Source organism: Caenorhabditis briggsae, assembly GCF_000004555.2.
Source record: "Caenorhabditis briggsae complete genome, chrIII, whole genome shotgun sequence".
Taxonomy (NCBI): Eukaryota; Metazoa; Nematoda; class Chromadorea; order Rhabditida; family Rhabditidae; genus Caenorhabditis; species Caenorhabditis briggsae.
This window is the reverse complement of record NC_013490.2, coordinates 3781559-3799423: the sequence shown is the minus strand read 5'-3', so window position 1 is coordinate 3799423 and position 17865 is coordinate 3781559. Positions and strand designations below refer to the sequence as shown.

The 17865-nt window shown below is 39.4% G+C and overlaps 3 protein-coding genes and 1 non-coding gene across 4 annotated transcripts; all 4 read right to left on the bottom strand.

Annotated features, from left to right (window-relative positions):
- Nucleotides 1–1418: 1418 nt before the first annotated feature.
- CBG19666 lies at nucleotides 1419–4606 on the bottom strand (the record flags this gene model as incomplete). The annotated part of the gene is made up of 6 exons (XM_045243588.1): nucleotides 1419–1710; nucleotides 1761–2318; nucleotides 2474–2771; nucleotides 2818–3150; nucleotides 3251–3681; nucleotides 4278–4606. 6 exons carry the CDS (start codon nucleotides 4604–4606, stop codon nucleotides 1419–1421), a joined length of 2241 nt encoding a protein of 746 aa, XP_045096837.1.
- A 3245-nt stretch (nucleotides 4607–7851) lies between these two features.
- CBG19667 lies at nucleotides 7852–13819 on the bottom strand (the record flags this gene model as incomplete). Its single annotated transcript, XM_045243587.1, has 7 exons — nucleotides 7852–7984; nucleotides 9749–9823; nucleotides 9870–10003; nucleotides 10210–11147; nucleotides 11214–11529; nucleotides 12258–13273; nucleotides 13813–13819. The coding sequence occupies 7 exons, from the start codon at nucleotides 13817–13819 to the stop codon at nucleotides 7852–7854; spliced, it is 2619 nt and encodes an 872-aa protein (XP_045096838.1).
- CBG28808 lies at nucleotides 9335–9420 on the bottom strand. The gene has a single exon. It is a non-coding gene (tRNA).
- A 257-nt stretch (nucleotides 13820–14076) lies between the features above and the next one.
- Nucleotides 14077–17865, bottom strand: CBG19668 (the record flags this gene model as incomplete). Its single annotated transcript, XM_045243586.1, has 8 exons — nucleotides 14077–14165; nucleotides 14474–14589; nucleotides 14641–14781; nucleotides 14847–15522; nucleotides 15709–16396; nucleotides 16483–16566; nucleotides 16612–16806; nucleotides 17551–17865. 8 exons carry the CDS (start codon nucleotides 17863–17865, stop codon nucleotides 14077–14079), a joined length of 2304 nt encoding a protein of 767 aa, XP_045096839.1.

Genomic DNA, 17865 nt, shown 5'->3' with positions numbered 1-17865 from the left:
AAGAATAATAATTTTGTTTTGTACATTATGAAATTTTTAGCCAAATTGGAAGAATGTGCAATACTTTTGTAGGGCTTCAGAGTTGGCTGCAGTAAAGCCTCTGATAATGTTCTTTAAATGGCCCCCTTTGAGCTGAGTTATCTCGATTCCTGTGAAAGATATCAAAAAGTTGTCAACTGATAAATTACTAATCATAATATCAGCAATATTTTATCAATTGGCAACTTTTCAATACCTTTCCCAGGAACCGAGATAATTGAGCTCAAAGTTGATAGTTTGAGTAGGCTTCTATTAGAGAAAGTACTGTAGTATTTATTTAACGGGCTAATATTTTTTCCGATTTTTATCAGTTTTTCAAAATGTCTTCGATAAAACTTTGTATTTTCAAACTTTTTGTGCAGTTTTAAAATTCTGAAATTCTGGAAAAACGAAAAACTTTCAAGCCGACTAAAATCGACAAAAAAGTTCGAAAAATGCTGTAATTTGATTTTTGAAAGTTTAGATACATTATTTTTTTCCTAAGAAAAATCAGAAAAATCTTCAAAATTAAGAAAAACAGCCGTATTAAAAATACAAAAAAAATAAATTATTCCCAGGTTACTGCAGTTTTCGTTCTTTTACCACAGCCTTCTTTAAAGATTGCATGCGCTCCAATCTTTGAAGGCGCATAACTCCCGAACTACCGTAGCTAGAAAAAAGTTTTTAACTACTAAAAAAAAGGTCTACTTCTGTTATACATTTTTACTGTTGACAAAGTTTTTCTAGCTACCGTAGGTTTTGAGTTATGCCGCATAACTTATCCGCCTTTAAATTATTAGGTGTTTAAAAAAGGAAGAGACGCCGAGACCGCTAGAAGGCGGATAGCGAAAAAAATGACAGAAAATCGAAAAAACTAAACAATTTTTAGGTTACTGTTGTTTTCGTTGTGGGATCTTCAATTTTTGTCTTCTTACCTCTTGTTTCAGAATCTATAGACAGTTTGAACAGGTGTGAAGTGTTGAATGAGAATCTTGCCTCCTTACCATTTTCACGAGCGAGAAGCGGTCAATTAGCAATCTCTATTGTTCCGCCAATGGCAACTAGTTCTCAAGCAGAAGGTTGTGTATGTCACTACTTGAACTTTTTCTTATTTTATTTACAAAAAAAGCACTATTTAAAATGGGGAGTAACATAGGTGTGTGACACATTAATTAACATTATAAAGGCATCGGAATCAAAGGAAGAAGAGGTCGGAAAGGGTATAGAGGGTGGGAGGGGAATAACAACGGAACAAATGCACAATTTTCAAGGTTTTGGTTGGGTGTCGGGGGGACCCGTTGGACACTGAGAGAAAGAGGTTGGGATGGGATGTACAGTCAAATGCAGAAGAAGAAAAAGTGTGTACAAAATATACATAAATTTGGTTAGAGTAGATTGAGCTATGCGGTTGTCGTATCAGAATGTTTGGACGACAAATCCTTGTTATCGAAATCACTGCTGGCTCGCCACGCTTTGCGCGATGGCACGAACAGCTTCTCGGTTCCGTCTACTCCTTCGGAATCCGATGACAGGACCGAAGCCGACGGCGTTGTCGATTTCTTCTGTTTTCTCGATTCCAGGGTATCGCGAATGTATCGTCGTTGACTCCTCCTGGTGACGTCTGATCTTTTGGTTTCTGACGTGGATTGCTCATCGAAATCACGGACTGGAGAGCAACAAGCGTCGCGTTTACTGAAACAAACTAATTAGGTAATAAGGCAACTTCTAAGAAACTCACATACCTAGGAGATGGCTCACGAGGCACCACTTTTGTCCCTGTGTCGATACCGGAGAATCCAGAATCCTTATCATCTGACTCCACTTCTCCTCCATGGAATATCACAGCGGGCGCTGAAACTGCAGATGCCACATCTTCATCCTCTTCTGGAACATGAACCAGACGACTTGAGCATCCTAGACTCTTCGTATGATGGTGATGAGAAGATGAGGATGAATGAGGTTGATGATCGGTGAAGAGACCGAATGTTCTCATAACTTTATTTTCGTCCATATAGTGGAACTCATATAAAGCATCATGGTTCCTTGTGAAATCCACCACATGCTCGAACGAATCCACGTCATAGACATCGGTTGGGAGAGAGCTTTCTGAGTTGTTCGGAGTGAGTCTTCCAGCCTTTCTGAGCATTTTTCTACGGCGATCTCGCTCTCGAAGAAGACGCATCTCTTTTTTGGCATCCTCACTCATCTCGATTTCTTTATGTTCGTCTTTGTCCATTGTAGAGGAGGCGAGAACAGATCCAAAGTTGTCAGTTTCAGATACGGCGACCAGGCAGGAGAAGCTGAAAGGAATGGGTTGATTATGGGAAGACAGGAAGGGGTTGGTTAGAGAAAGAGAAGCGTTATTTGTTAAGCATAGTTAGAACTTAGAAAACTTGAAATCTCCACACTCAAAACCACACCAAAAAAAAAACAACGATTAGCTCAAGCGACTCACTTAGTATATCTGGACTTCTGTTTCTCCACCTCGCCCAAAATGAAGTCGGCCAGAGTACGAAGTTTCAGCCGAATCCATTGCGGCGGACTAACCATATCCAAGTACTGGTGGACTCTGCCAAAGAAAGTTGTGATAAAGGCCAAATCGGCCGGTGAGTTCACCAACTTTTTGACGAAAGCAACCGCCATATCGAGCGGGAACTTTGAAATACCCATTGCTGTAGTCGCGTAGCGAACCAGTCGGAACGACATGATGTACTGGAACATGGATTTTTCAGCAGCGACGGCGTCTTCGAAAGCTAAAACATGTAACTATTGATCTACAATATTTTGAATCTAACTTACGTTTCTTCATAATACTTGGAAAGAAGCTTTGAATGTTGACTTCTTCGAGTGGAATGTCACTGTCACCGCACGTCTCACACTCGGATTCACCACGAGTACGGAAGCTAAGAGAGAATGTTGGTCTAGGTCGCCCTAGCAATAGATAATACCTGTTGAGAGCGTTGGTGCTCGCACGTTTACGAATTCTGTTGGTTGGAAGGGCGGCTGCTAGTTTTTTCATGTCGTCGTTTTCTGAGAAGCATTCAGAAGACACTCGTCCGGCGGCGATTGCAGTGGAATCGTTGGCAGCGTCGGCGGTTTGAATCGTAAGGCATCGTATGCAAGGGGCCATTCCTAAAACGGCAGGTTTGTACTGTCCGATTTTTGGAAATTAAGTATCGGACCGAATTAGTAAAAGCATCTAGTTCAGCAGCTAAAAAAAGCATCAACTTACCATATTTCGTGAGGAATCTCAATGCGTCTCCAAATCCTTGCAAGCACATTTTCGATAAATCATCCGTTGATCTTGGCCACAAACAAGCCATCAATCTGAACATGTTTCTCGCAGTGAATCTGATTGACGTTCCATTGAAGTCCACTCCCAACAAACTTCCACTATCCCAATCCGGCGGACAAATGTCTGATTCTCCAGAGAACGGGGATACGGTAACGGTGTGCTCGTCGTAAATTGGTTGATTATCCGAAACTCCTCCGTCTATATATTGAACTCCTCGGAATTTCGGAGGTGTGATTCCACAGTAGAGTGGGATGAAGCAAGAGCACATGATGGCGTCGATAAGATCGGCGTTAGATCGGTAGTCCTCGATTATGACGTTCTCATGGTCACTCCATCGGGTTAACGAGATCACCAAACGACCGGTACACCTGGAATAGAGAGGCTACAAGGTCTTGTGGTAAACAATGCTGAGAATGCAATTTTTGGATAGAACTTCTATCATAGAAATTGGGAAATTTTGCAAAAGTATTATTCTGATACAAAAAAGATATCGGAGCTGTGGAAGAGAAACGCCGGTGGCCGTAGCCAAAGATCTCACAACGACAACTACCGTAACCTAAACTTTTTAAAAACTATTTTCCGAATATGTTTTTCTTGATTTCCGTGCGTTTTCGGCCAATTTTTTCATTATCTAGGGGGTTTTAGCGGTTTTTTTTGTCATTTTCCCCCATTTGATAGTGAAAAATTGACAGAAAAAGCCCTTATTTTGGAAAATTAACATATTTTTAGGTTACGGTAGGTGCCGTTGTGGGACCTCCAGCCTCGGTTTTTCCAAAAACCAGCTTATTCTAGAACAATCTGTACTTTGAACGAACAACAAGCGATCACTATTTCTAGTTGAAAAAGACGTCATGATAGAAATCAAACACACAGTTGTTGTCGCTTGTTTTTTGTTGTTTGTCGTCATCTCTATTTTCAGCAAATTTATGTTTTCTCTTCTAGAAAACTAGATACAAAAACTCACATTTCATATGCATTCTCTGGCAAAATATGCTCTAGTTCCTCTCGAACGATTCCTAGCAAATTGAATTCCGGATGTAGCGGTCCGAACGTCCTCGCTCTCGCCTGACTGACCACTTTGAGTATTGTGCTGGTGGCATGGGATATACAAACGTTTGTGATAAGACCACAAGCGACAATCGAGCCGGCTGACGCTCCGAGAATCTTATTCTGAAGGAGCTGGGGTGCGTATTCTTTGATGGCGGCGGCGACGCCGGCGTGGTAGACGCAGAGGAATCCACAGCCGGAAAATGATAGATTCATCAACTCGGGTCTACTATTGACCAGAGTCATTTTCTGAAAAAAAAAAAAAGTTTTTAGAATATTTAGAATTCTGATAATCGAGAAAAAAATCTAAAAGAGGACGAAACAAAAAAAAATGCAAAGTAAAACAAAGGATTAGTCTGCGATAAGAGAATGGAGGCTACAAGAAGTCATTGAATTCTTGGAGAACCAAAATGAACACAGCGACGATAAGGAGAAATATGCGATGCACGTGATAGTAGTTTGATGAAGCAAAATGCAAGTTAAAAAAGCACTGAGAATGCGGGTGAAAAAGAAGAATTTGCGGCGCTGGTTCCCGAAGAAATTTGATGTGATTGATGAGAGACGAACACGCGGTATTCTGAAGAGGGTGGGGATTCGGGTTGATGAGGCGATTTTTATAAATAACGCCATGTTTTCTTGGTTTTTGCAAAGAACAAGTCGTAGTTTTTAGAGAAATTCGTCTTGAAATTAGCTATTGAAATAAAGGAATTTCAGAAAATCTGAATTCAACTGTAACGGCGTTTGCGGTGGGTGCAGCAGACTCGCCGACAAAGTTAGTCAAAATTTTCAAATTTGACTCATTTTTGCAAAAAACTTGGAAAATTATCACTGTTTTTTCATGATTTCCTCAGAACCTCACTCTTTACCAGTCCCCAACATGTTTCACAATTTTTTTCCTCAATTTTGAAATATTTTCTCATTTCAAAATCAAACTAGAAAGAGTGCATGAGCGTCATCAAATCAGTGTGTTCGTTGAGGTGTTGGCAGGTATCAGCAGTAACGAAAAGAAGAAAACAGATAGAGGAAAAATGGAAAAATACTGTTTTTTAGTGCCAGCTGACCTTCTTCTTCTTCTTCTTCTTCTTCTTCTTCTTCTTCTTCTTCTTCTGTCGCGGAACACACTATATCACGCCATCGAAAGATTCCGAAGACGCGCGAAAAAAACTGTGTGTGAGGTTGTAATTGAGCAGAGAACACTCGCTCTTGTCTGTGATGGTCACTTTCAGATGGGTGCGAATAGAGGAACGTGGCATCTAGAAAAGCCTCTCTTTTTGGCAACAATGGAAAAGCTGCAGTATGTTTGATCAAGTGGGGAAGCTGCAGAAAGCAGGTCACCCATTGAACAAACATACAGAACCCTGTGTGTCACGGTTAACAAGGGAACACCCCGGTTGGGATAAGATCTCTAAACGGGGCACTCCCCTTCTTTGAAGGTCACAAACGGTTCCAGAAGGATCTAGAAGAATAAATACAATAGAAATATATATTTTATTATGCAAGAAGGGTGTGAGCTGAATTAGAGACAAGACAAAAAAGTACAAAAAATATTTACAGAAAATGGGGAGGCATTAGAAACTATCAATCACTGACCAGTGTCGGGTAACAGGGCTATCACTTTTTAAGAGGGACCAGCTTAGATAAGATTAGATTGGAGACAAGAGAGGAAAAATTGGGCTTGCCCTCATTGGCTTAATATCATTATCATCAAAAGAGAGAAAAGAAAATATAGAAATTTTGGAAGATACACTATGAAAAGATGCGAAACGCCGCGCTGCTTCGAATGCATAAACGATTACGCGATGCGGAGAGGAGGCGGAGGCGACGGAAAGCAACGCAAGAGGCACAATGCGAACCGGAGAGAGAATCAATAAGAGACAAGAGTGAGCTGTAGAGACGCAGACCCTGGGGGAAGACACTGCGCTTCTAACACCATCTGGCTGTGTCTCTCTCGCGGGTTCCCGGGGAGGGTTGTCTTCTTTTGACACCACGTGACGAGTCACGTTGCCGCCTGATGATAAAATACTAAATAGATGAAAAACTGGCGACGCCATGGCCCATTATTCTTCGTCTTAAAGTGAGAAAAATTTTGAGTGAAGGGGGAGGGAGAGATAAGAAAAAAGACAGACACAATGCAACACAAAAATTGAGAAGGAAGTTTCTCACGGTTTCAATGAAAGTGCGATTTGATAAGAGAGGTCCAAAGGTGGCCGGAATTTCAGTAAAGTCAGAGAAATTTTTTTTGAGATTACTGTCTGCAGCTGTACGAGATTCAGCGTGAATGTGTTTGCACAGTGTGCATTTACGGGCACAGGGTTTTTTTTGGATTTTCGGGATTTTCGATCACAAACGCTCAAAAAATTGACGAACAGATTTTGAAAACGAGAAAAAAATTGAAAGTAATTTCGCTCGAGGCTTGTAAAAGAACTTTTCGCATGCGCCTTTGACATACTGTAGTTCAAAAAATTGGAATTTGATTCCGAAATTTCTGGTCGAAAGTTGGGTAATATTTCGAACGGAATTTGATTCGAAAAAAAGCTTTGAAATTTTCAGAATTCAGCTCCGAACATGTCTGCGCTTTGTTTAATAATAGAATCTCTAGAGAGTGATGACAATTGGTGCTGGCTAGAGTGTACTAAAGTGCTCATCCCCGCGCAGTAAATGAAATTTTATCTAGCTACACAGATATCTATTGTCGAATTAAAAAAAAGTGGGACCTGAGAATTCGAAAGGCGTAGTTTTTTTTGATCTACGAAAAAATGCGGCAAAAACGTAACATTTCAGATTTTCGCCTCGTTCGAGCTACTTTCGCAATTGAGTTCGGTTTTTCGATGAAAAACAGATTCTAGAGATGCTAGCGATCATTTTCATACCAAAAAATCTACATTTTGTCTGGAAATCCCACTGAATTCACAGAAATAAGTTTCGTTTACTACCGTAGTGTTTTTGGGCAAGGCCTCAAAAATTGACCGGGAAGCCGCCCGCGAATTTTTCCAGGTCCCACTTTTTTTAATTCGACAATAGATAAATATTAGAGGTCTTTTCGATCAAAAAGGACGAAATGATCTATTCAAAAGTTCGAATCAACTTTTCTGTCATAAACTGAATCAGGGGAAAAAATGCGAAAAAACCGAAACCACGTGTCTCTTCTCCGGTTGAAACTATCTGAATAGAGAAACAAGTTTCTGTCCGTGCCAAAAGTGTAACGTCTTCTTGGTCTCATTGACCTAAACTTATGCACCGCGCGTATCAATTCTCTCTCTCCTCAAAACGCTCCGCCTCATAAACAAAAGTACAAACAAAGAGAGAAGAATAGGCATAGTACGCAAAACAGTTTGAATGATACAATTTACGACTCCTCGTGCGATGATAGAGTATAGCAAAAGGGCGAGAAGAGACAAAGGAAATTTGTGTGTGCAGCAACGCGCTTATCGTTCTATTAGAGCATATTGTGCGGGTGATGATGATGAGAAAATCAATTAGAGGTGAAAAAATCAGATAATGAGCGATTGCTGAAGCACAATCGCAGCAAGCATTTGGCAAAGATGGGAGAGTAAAATCGCTGCTAGAGCCGTCCGTCGAGCAGTTTGGTCGTCCAGTGTCTCCTGGTGGGATGGTTCACGGAGTCTGAAATTATTTAAATGTTTTTGAAAATTTCCACTTCTCATCAAAAACCATTGCACATTGCGATTAAGTGCCCTTGAACGTTGTCTGATCATAATTAAGATCATAACAAGGAAGTTGTAAATTTTCGACCGGGTGCATAATAATCATAAATTTTTATGCGGGGATTATTTTTGAGATGTGAGCTGCTTTAATGGGGACTTGAATTTCCAGTTTTGAGGGAAAAAAAGGAAAACGCTGAAGAAAAGTTCAAATTTTGGAGGAGCAAGAATACTTGTTTGATTTTTTTTTCAATCGGAAATTTGCAAAAAATCCTCAAAATATAGCTTAAATCTAAATGAAGTTTCAAGTTTTTAAAAAAATTGAGTTCTTTAATTATGAATAAAATAAATATTTTTGTGGCTGAAACAACAGCTTCAGTATTACGAATTCGCCAAAGAACCAAAAAGTTTCTCTGCCAAAGGTGTAAGGTTCGAAGATGACAAGATCAAAGGTGACAAGGCGACGTCATCTTCTTAATCAGATATGCGAAAGTGTACAGTTTTCCGGAAAATTCCCCGATTCCTACAGTATATGATGACGCAACAAAAGTACACGAATTCAGAAAGTCACCCGATCTAAAACAGATTGTTAACTATCACATGTTGCCTAACTAATTCCAGACCCAAGTGTAACTGTTTCCCATGTTTTTCACGTTTTTCCTCAAACTTTCCATAGATCGTTCTAGAGAAGAAGGAACTCTGAAACTGAAACACGTGTCATTGAAACAGGCCGGTAGTCGACAGAGACAACCGTATGACACTGTGTCTAAAAACGATAAGAATCACGTTTTCACTTTTTTAGGACGAGGCGATATGATGAGAGATCAGATTATAAGAGGAAGTGGCTTATAGAGCTCATGGAAAACTTTTCTTCCAAATTTCTGGATAAACGACATATAATTCTTTTGAAACGTTTTTTTGATAAGAACTGTGTCTGTCAATCAGCGAATTGATAAACCAGATACCAAAAATAGAAAAAGGATTCCCCCGTTGTTTTAATGTTTACACACTTTGTCTATAATGCTTCCCTGTTTTCAAAAAATATACTCCACTTTGTTATCAACACCATATAGTAACCACTTGTTTTTGTAATCACTGAATCAAACCAGTGATCAGTTAGAATTTTTGAAAGAAATGTCTAATAAACATTGCAAACGAAACGGTGGTATGCAGGCACGGAACCGTAATACTCAGAAGTTCAACTTGAAGATTTCGCTTCGAGACCAATGCTTCTTTGAAAATTTAGCGTTCGAGCGCATTTACATGACGTTCTTATAAAAAAAACAAAACGAAAAAAAGAAAAAAAGTATCTCGCCGGGGGCAGGACTCGAACCTGCGTCGGGTCAGTGCCCTAAGAGTCGTTGAGACTCGCGCCTTGCCCCACTCGGCCACCCCGGCGGATATTCTGAAAAGTAGTAAACTTTAATAAAACCTATGGGAACTGGCTAAAAAGCGGGGGTTTCGATGTTAATGGGTGTCGGGAAGGTTTACGGAGGGATATGAGGGATATTGAGACGTAAGACATTGGCTGGGGCGCGTTTGGCGTGTTTTAGATTCGGCAAGGGCGCCTAGAGAAAGTGCGGTTCGTTGCAATTTTTGCTACGAATTTCGGCTGGTTGCCAGTCTTCAAAAAATTTCGAAACTTTGTTAAGTCACTACTCAGCTGACCCCCACTACGCCGAGACGCGACGCATCCAAACTTGGCTCGGTGCCAAATTTTACTTACAATGGTTTCCGGCCTGGCGGTGGAATCGTACTTCGTCCGTAGAATAGCGTGGAGTCGTGTTCGTCCGCGGATCTTCTGAACAAACGAAATTTCAAATTTCTCTCAAAATTTAAATTCTTACGGCGATGATCTCGATTGCTGTCGAATTCTACAAGCTCTCGCTTCCAATGCTTCCAGTCCCTTCTCAATCCACGTGTCAAACGATTCAATACCCTCAGCCATCACATCTATGCGAGTTTGAACGCTTTGAAGGATCTAAATTATGATGTTTTGATGCAAAAATTGGAGTTGTGAAAGAATGACAACTACAGTAACCTTTTGAAAAATTCCGGATTCTTTTTTTTCTCCCTTTTCAATTACTAATTTTAGTCGAGTTTTCTGTTATTTTTCCCAAAAAATTGAGACAATAAATCCGGAAAATAAAAAAAATTTTAGGTTACGATAGTTGGAAAAAATCTTACTGTAAGAAGATGCTTTTCTGAGCTATCCTGCTTTGGATCGAATAGATAATAAGCTAGAATTGGTTGTGGATAGGTCGCCAAATCGGCAATCAAGCAAAACAGTTCCGTATTGAATGGAAGCTCATTCTCACACAACGTCTCCACGCCTTCCAGTATCGTCTGAAGTAGCTTTGATCTTTCTGGGAAGGCGTAAATTGAGAATCCATCTGTTACTATACGCTTCCTTGGCTCTTCTATCAGGTTTTCTTCTAGATCCTTCTCTTCTTTTCCTTCTTTTTCATCTTCTCCAAGCTTCAAAGAATCATACTTTTCGTTTATGAAATCCATAATATTTTCCGCTGGAAGTCGTTCTCCTTTCACTTCTTGTTTTGATAGCAACTGCTTAAATGTCTCCATATCATTGACTTCTCTCCATCCGGATAGCACAAATGAGCTTTTTGGAGCTTCAGTGTCAGTTTCAGAATCCTCCACTCGAATCGGCATGGCATCGTCTGATTCCGATCCATCTAGTCCAGAAATATGCATGTAGTCTATTGTAGACTGGGTCATGACTTTAGAAGCTGTCATTTCTTCACCAAAATCTTCCATATCAATATTTGGAAGGATGAAATCATTATCTTCCTCCAATAAATCATCTTCCATCTCACTAAAATCTTCTTCTCGAGGTTTTCCAAGAGCACAAACTTTGTTAATATTGAACGATGGATGCGTTCCATTTGTGTATCTATACGGAGCCATTGAGACCGACGATCTGCTCGACGACATTCTAGAAAACGACACATGACACGTGGCATCATCATCAGATTCAGCTGGAAGCACGAAGCTTCCAGCAACCACTCCATCATACTTCCACTTCCATTTCCGGCATTGCTCAGCTCGCGCGTCCATTCGGATTCGCGTAGAGAACATGTAGAGCTCAAAAGAGCATGGGAGGCCGCCTGGAAAACTTGAAAAGGTTGGAAACTTCTAGAAAATTCAAAAAACCTCTCTATAATCCAGCATACAAACTGGAATACAGTTGAGATATGCTTGAGATAAATGTCCTCCTCTGGATGCTTTATAGACTACTGATAGCTGTTTTTTGGTGGCTGAATGGTTGGTGAGAAGCGGACGGAACACTAGAGCCAGCATCACGTCTTCACAGGCCAATTTGATAAAGGAATCGATAAGTGATAAGGCTGTTACAGAGGTTTTATCTCCTCCTTTCACATAGGAAATCACTATTTCGAAGAATATCGTTCCATTATCATCGCGTTCTGTTAGTATCATCTGGACTACTGACTTCACTAGAAGTGGCTCCACGATTGTTTCGATGCACATCTGAAAATTAGAAAAATGAAGTTTTTTTTTTCAGAAAGACCAGGGATGTTCAGAATGATTTTTTTTCGGAGTTTTCAAAATTCGTTTTTGAAATATCGAAAATTCCGATTTTGAAATTTATGGAATTTTTCAGAATTCGGAAATTTTTTTTAATATTTCGAAATATTGAAAATACCGATTTTGAAAGTTTTCGGAATTTTTCGAAATTTGGAAAATTGCAATTTTGGGATTTTTTTGGAACTTTTCGGAAAATCAGAATTTCGAAGATTCTGATTTTGAAATGTCCAGATTTTTTGGAATTTTGAAAATTCCGATTTTAAATTTTTTGGACTTTTTCCGAATTTCGAAAATTCTGATTCTTACATTTCCGAAAAGATTGGGATTTTGAAAATTGGTTTTTTTCAGAATTTCGGAATCTCGAAATTTCATAATTTTGGAATATTCTAATTTTCAAAATTTCAGAATTCCGGAATATTTTGATTTTCAAAATTTTGAAAAAAAATTTAGAACTCCGATTCTCATAGATACGAAACTTCGGATTTTCGAAAAATTCAGATTTTCCAAATCTCAAAATATCGGAATTTCGGAATATTCAATTTTTTTAAATTTCATCATTCCAGAATATTCCGATTTTGAAATTTTCAAAATTTCGGAATATTCGGAATTATAAAGTTCTGGAATCTTCTTAATTTTATAGCGGTGTTATAAAAAAAAAACCTTCCCCCTACCTGTAAATATACCATACTCGCACCAATGTATTCTCGATCATTCTGTAGAAACGCCGGTTTAATCACATTCGTCAAAAATCCCGTATAGAAAAACTCGGCGATGTTCCCAACAACTTCCGAATGGGCGGTTTGAGCAATAGCATTACAAAAAAGAAGTGCCGAATGATAATCAGCAAGGAAGTCTCTGTATTCATCCTCCACTAATCTCTCTCCTCCATCTCCTAATATTCTTCTGGGTAACTGAGAAAAACAAGCGGATAGTCCAGTGGTGAGTACTTGGCAGAATGAAGTTCTCTCGGTGACGTATTCAGCAATACTTTTGTCTTCTGCAGATACAGAAAGGATCAGAAGAACAGCATCTCTTGCCAGTTGTCCAGTGTCTCCGGCGGAATAGAGGAAGGGAATCAGCTCGGTGAAAACAACGAATTGGTTGGAATGGAAGAAAAAGTGAAGGAGTGTTCTGTCTTCAACAAGTTTTGTGCATATCTGATTCAGTAGAAGTACAAACATCTTTTCCGCTTCTGACGTCTTCTTGTTCTCCGATTTCGAGACTCTCCAGTAGATATCCGCTCTTTGGAACCATTCACACAGCCGGAATAATGGATTTAGAATTGGTTTATGGACCAGAAGACAGTGATTTTGGGAGTGAGAATCTGATACAATCATTTCGAATATTCTAATGATAGCCAGCTGGCAAATTGATTTCAAGGAATCTGTCAGTTGAATCGACCAATCCAAAACTCTCTCCAAAATTTGTTCAGTGAAGAATTTATCCAAAATCGGTCCGATCATTGGTTCTGGTTGTGAATTGGCTTCAAGCATCAGAAGAGTGCACATATTCGTCATATTTTCCAGAAGAGACATCAGCTCGTCATACACTACTTTGTGCTCTGGATCGATCAATTTTCGTTCTAGAATATTGCTGACGACGTTCCATTTTCCTTCGAAAAGACGTTCCCATTCTGTTGGATCCGATGCGTACGCTGATGACCAGCGGGCTCGTGAAACTGCGGTCGCTGAAAATATTGAAATTTTTTTCGAATTCTTTCCATAAGTCAGGGATGTTCGGAACGTTCGGAATTCCGAAAATTTCGACCGGAATATTTTAATTTCTGACATTTTTTTGAATTTTGGGAACTACAGAATGTCGAAGGCGCGCGCCAAAAGTTTTCTTGCGGGTTTCGAGCGGAATTATTTTAAATGTTTTTTTGCGTTTTTGAAGTCAATTTTTACGGATTTTGTGATGGGTGAGTTGACATTTGTAATTAAAAATCGGTTTATCCCGGAATTCCGACCATTTTCAGAATATTTTCGAAGCTTTTTTCGTAAATATAAAATTTTTCAAGCTACAGTAAGTCAAAGGCGCATGCAAAAAGTTTTCTTGTGGATTTCGAGTGGAATTGTTTTTTTTATTTTTCACCAATTTCTCGCGCTTTTGTGATCGGAATTTCCGAATTTTTTAAAGTTTCGACGATTTTTTGATGAAAAATCCCGAATTTTTTGTGATTCTCGTAATTCTGAACATCCCTGCTAACACTTACGCGTTCCCGAATACAGCTCATCTCGCACCCAGTCACTTGACGACTCCTGCGGTTTCAGCGGCGATGTGATCTTGTCTAGCCATCTTTTCATTCCAAATGACCTGCAAAAAACAGTTTCAGGTTATTTGAAATAAAAATTCCGATGCGAGATATAAATGGAAAGTTCCAGTCTAAAAAAACTTAAAATTTCAAATAGTTCGGCAGAAAGGCAGTTTTATTGATAAGGCAACAACAGGTATTCAACAAAGTACAACGAATGACAACGAAAAAAGTGATTATCAAATCTGAACAGCAGATTTTAGAACTGTAACATAGGCTGGATGGTAGTACTTGGAGGTGGAATTCCGGACCATCACCACGGTTTTAGCTGAAATAAAGTAATTTTTGATTTCTCACCGATTATTCAGGTACAAATATGATACCTGTGGCCGCAGCTGAAGGTCTAGAAAGGAAAATTACCGTAACCTCAAAAATATTTTTTTCCCGTTTTATTCTCTCGTTTTTCGTGGTTTATCGTCAAGTTTTCTGCTATTTTTCTCTTTAAAAGTTAACTGAAAACGCACGAAAATCGAGATGATAAATCCGAAAATTGGCAATATTTTTAGGTTACTGTAACTGTCGTTGCGGGACCGTCGGCCTCCGATTTTTTGTATCAGAATAATATATCCAACTCACTTTTATGATAGTTAGAAGCGATTCTGAGCAAAGCGTTCGCACAAATGTAGCCAACGGCAGTTCCGTGTCCAGCAAGTACACTCTGTTCGCCGGCAACCAGTCGACCGATTATCTCACTGCAATTATTATAAATAGTTCAATGTGAAGAAGGCGTCATTACGGTATACCGATTAGCCGAGAATCTGTACTTCACTTGTTCTCTCTGCGTCTCTTCCTCCTCATTCTCTAATTTTCGCTTCTCGAATTCCAACTTTCTACGCTTCCTGGACTCCTTTTTCTTTCGATTTGCTCGTTTTCGCTTTGAGGTCCTGAACTTAAAATTTTTAGCTTTTTAAATTTAAAAAAATCCTATTTCTTCTTTTTAAAAACTCACTTATCATCCAGCCGAGTGGTCTCTTCGAAAAGCCATTTCAAGTTGATCGGTTTCTCAGAAGCAGCCGCCTGTAGAGAAACAAATCCCTGCATCATCTTCCTGGTCTCTGGAACCTCTTCTTCGACTTCCATCGGCTCCACATCATCTCCATCTGTAGAAAATGGAGGCGTTTGAATGATTTCTTTGGTTTTATCCAATCGAATCAAGACTAAATCTTCTTCCGTTGGAATACAAACCATCCCGAATTTTTTAGGCCTTCCTCTTCCGAAAAACTGAAGTCTCACTGGAATCAGCATTCCTGGTTCTTCCTTCTGAACTTCTCCGTGTCCCTTTAAATTCATCTGAATCTCATTTAACTTCTGAAGATCACGACACGCAAAAGCCTTCGTTTCCGATGGCCCATCATTCCAATCAGTGACCAACTCATCAAATTTATATTCAAATGGATATTTGACCGAAAGAGCACTCCAGTACTTGCATCGACGATTGTGCGGCTTTCCTTGATACTTTTCAGTTAGCTCGGCCCTCATAACGGCTTCAGATTCCTTGCCAGCTTCTGATTCCACGTCATCCAATGGGAAGTATAGGGCCTTGGATTCCAAATGTGCCGCGTATTCGTCTCGAAGACCACTGGCACGCACACCACGACGTTGGAGGGACACCCATAGATCTTTGGCTGGAATTTATTGGAAAAATTAAAGTTTCAAATTGATAAAAAATGTTGATTTTTGTGCAGAAATCATATTAAAAGCTTCTTTTTTCCTTCATTGAGAAGAATGCATTTTTCGATGGTTTTTTTCGAATTTTCTGTCGTATCTGTATGATTTTCTGCACAAAATAAAGCTGAAAAATAAAGACTTACAAAAGGGCTCTGGAATTAAGATATCAACTCCATCCAGCGCCTTCAACCCTTCGTTACGAATAATTAACACTATTGGAATCTTTGCAGCGGTTGAGACAACTCCATTGATCCTAGAACCATTTTGCTTATGAAATTCGACATCTGCCATCCGTTTCTCCACTGCTTCCTCTCTCGTTTTCTTGTTCCAGAATTCATTTTTCCCTCCTCTACAATCTTCCAGATTATGTTCCATTTTTGCTCGTTTTTTATGCTTCACAGCAGATTTTCGATCCCAAGTGGTCCGTGGATCTTCGATGAGCAAATATATCACTTCCCCATTCCGAGTAGAAGAAAAAATTGAGTCAGAAACGCCAAGAAATCTGCTGTGACTCCTTTCAAATTTCTCATTTTCCACCAGCCGAATCGAGTCTCGAAGTTTCAAAAGACACTTTGGACCGGATAAATGGAAACGGCTTAGGTGCTCCGAGTCTACAGAAACTGTCATTTCTGGACTTTTGAATAGATGGAATTCTGACTTTTCTTCTTGCTGTAGTTTGTAGTATTCCGAAAATGCACTCAGAAACTGGGCCTTGCTAGATGGGTGAATCCAAATGTGTACTTGATCTTGATATCCAGCTAATTTTTGGAATCTAGCAGGTCCAATATATCCATAAGGGTATTTTCCAGGAGAATACAATTGATGACATTCCTGAAAATTAAAAAATTAAATAAATAAAAAATAAATCAGCAGTAGCATCAGAATGATAACAGCTGACAAGAGAACCGGTTCATCACCTCTTCTTCACCGCGTGACGATTGCCCTCTGCATGATTTCTGTGAGAATGGCAGCATTTTTGAATACGCATCTGGGCACTCGACCTAAAAAATATATCAATAAATAATACCAAATTTCGAGTTTCTCACAGTAATACAGGTGTAATACGACCTGTCTCGAATCACACAATTCTTGTTGGAATCGCGAAGAACCGCTCGAAAACCCCGTTGAAAACTTCGATCCGCAATTTTGAATCCCCATTTTTTGATCATTCGGAAGCGCTTCGCGTGCCAGACATGAGTGGACAGCCAGATTCCTTTAGTGCTGGTGCTTCGGCCGAATTTCTGAAATTATTCGAAATTGGCCTAAAATGGTCTGAACTTGACGTAAAATCGTCCGAAATTGGCTAAACATGGTTTTCAAATGTCTTAAAATTCGGGTTTTTAGCGCTTTTTCACCATTTTTGGCTATTTCCAGGCCATTTTTAGACGATTTTTCAGCTATTTCAGACTCCAAAATGAAACAAAAATAGACCAAAATTGGTCCAGAATGGCCTAAAACGCTCCAAGATGGTCTAAATTGAATCAAAATTGGCAGAAAAAGGTCTAAAATGACCTAGCAAATTATCTAGAAGGGCTAGAAAAAAAAATAGACCGGACGATTTCAGGTTTTTTGGCTCTTTTGGACCATTTTTAGGCTATATTAGGCCATTTTTCGGTCGATATTAGTCATTTTGGGCTACTTCCAGATCATTCCAGACGATTTTTTTCAGAGGCTACTTTCAGGCTAGTTTTAGGCCATTTTCAGGTCATTTTTAGGTGATTTAATGTTATTTTGGGATATTTCTAGGTCATTAAGACTAGGTTAGACCATTTTCGAGCTCTGTTTTAGGCTTTATTGGAAGCGTTTTTGATAACTTTCGGGCCATTTTAAGCTTATTTGAGGTCATTTTGGACTACTTTCGACTATTTTTTGTCAAAAAAAAAATAAGATTTTCAATTTTTTTTTTGAATTTGTGCAATAAAATTAGGTGAATACATATATTTTAAAAAAATTTGAAGCTATAAAATTTTTCGAACGAATCTTACATTTCTAGAATTTGCAGTTTTCCTCCTAGCAAACCGACTCGGGCACTTTTTGGCATGCTTCGATAGCAGATGTGATGCTGCGAATTCTCTCATTGATCTTGGAAACCGTCGAACATCATAAGCCATCGCTCGTCGTCTCATATGACGTGGCAGTCTTTGTGCGGCAGTTCTGGGTCCTTTCGTGACTTCTCCTGATACCAACGCATCGTTATCAATGGCTTTTAGGAGTTGTGCAATGGAATTTGTGCGAGCTTCTACAAATTTTTCTACAGCGATAAATCGAGGTTTTTCGATGGGCGGGCGAGAGATATCCAT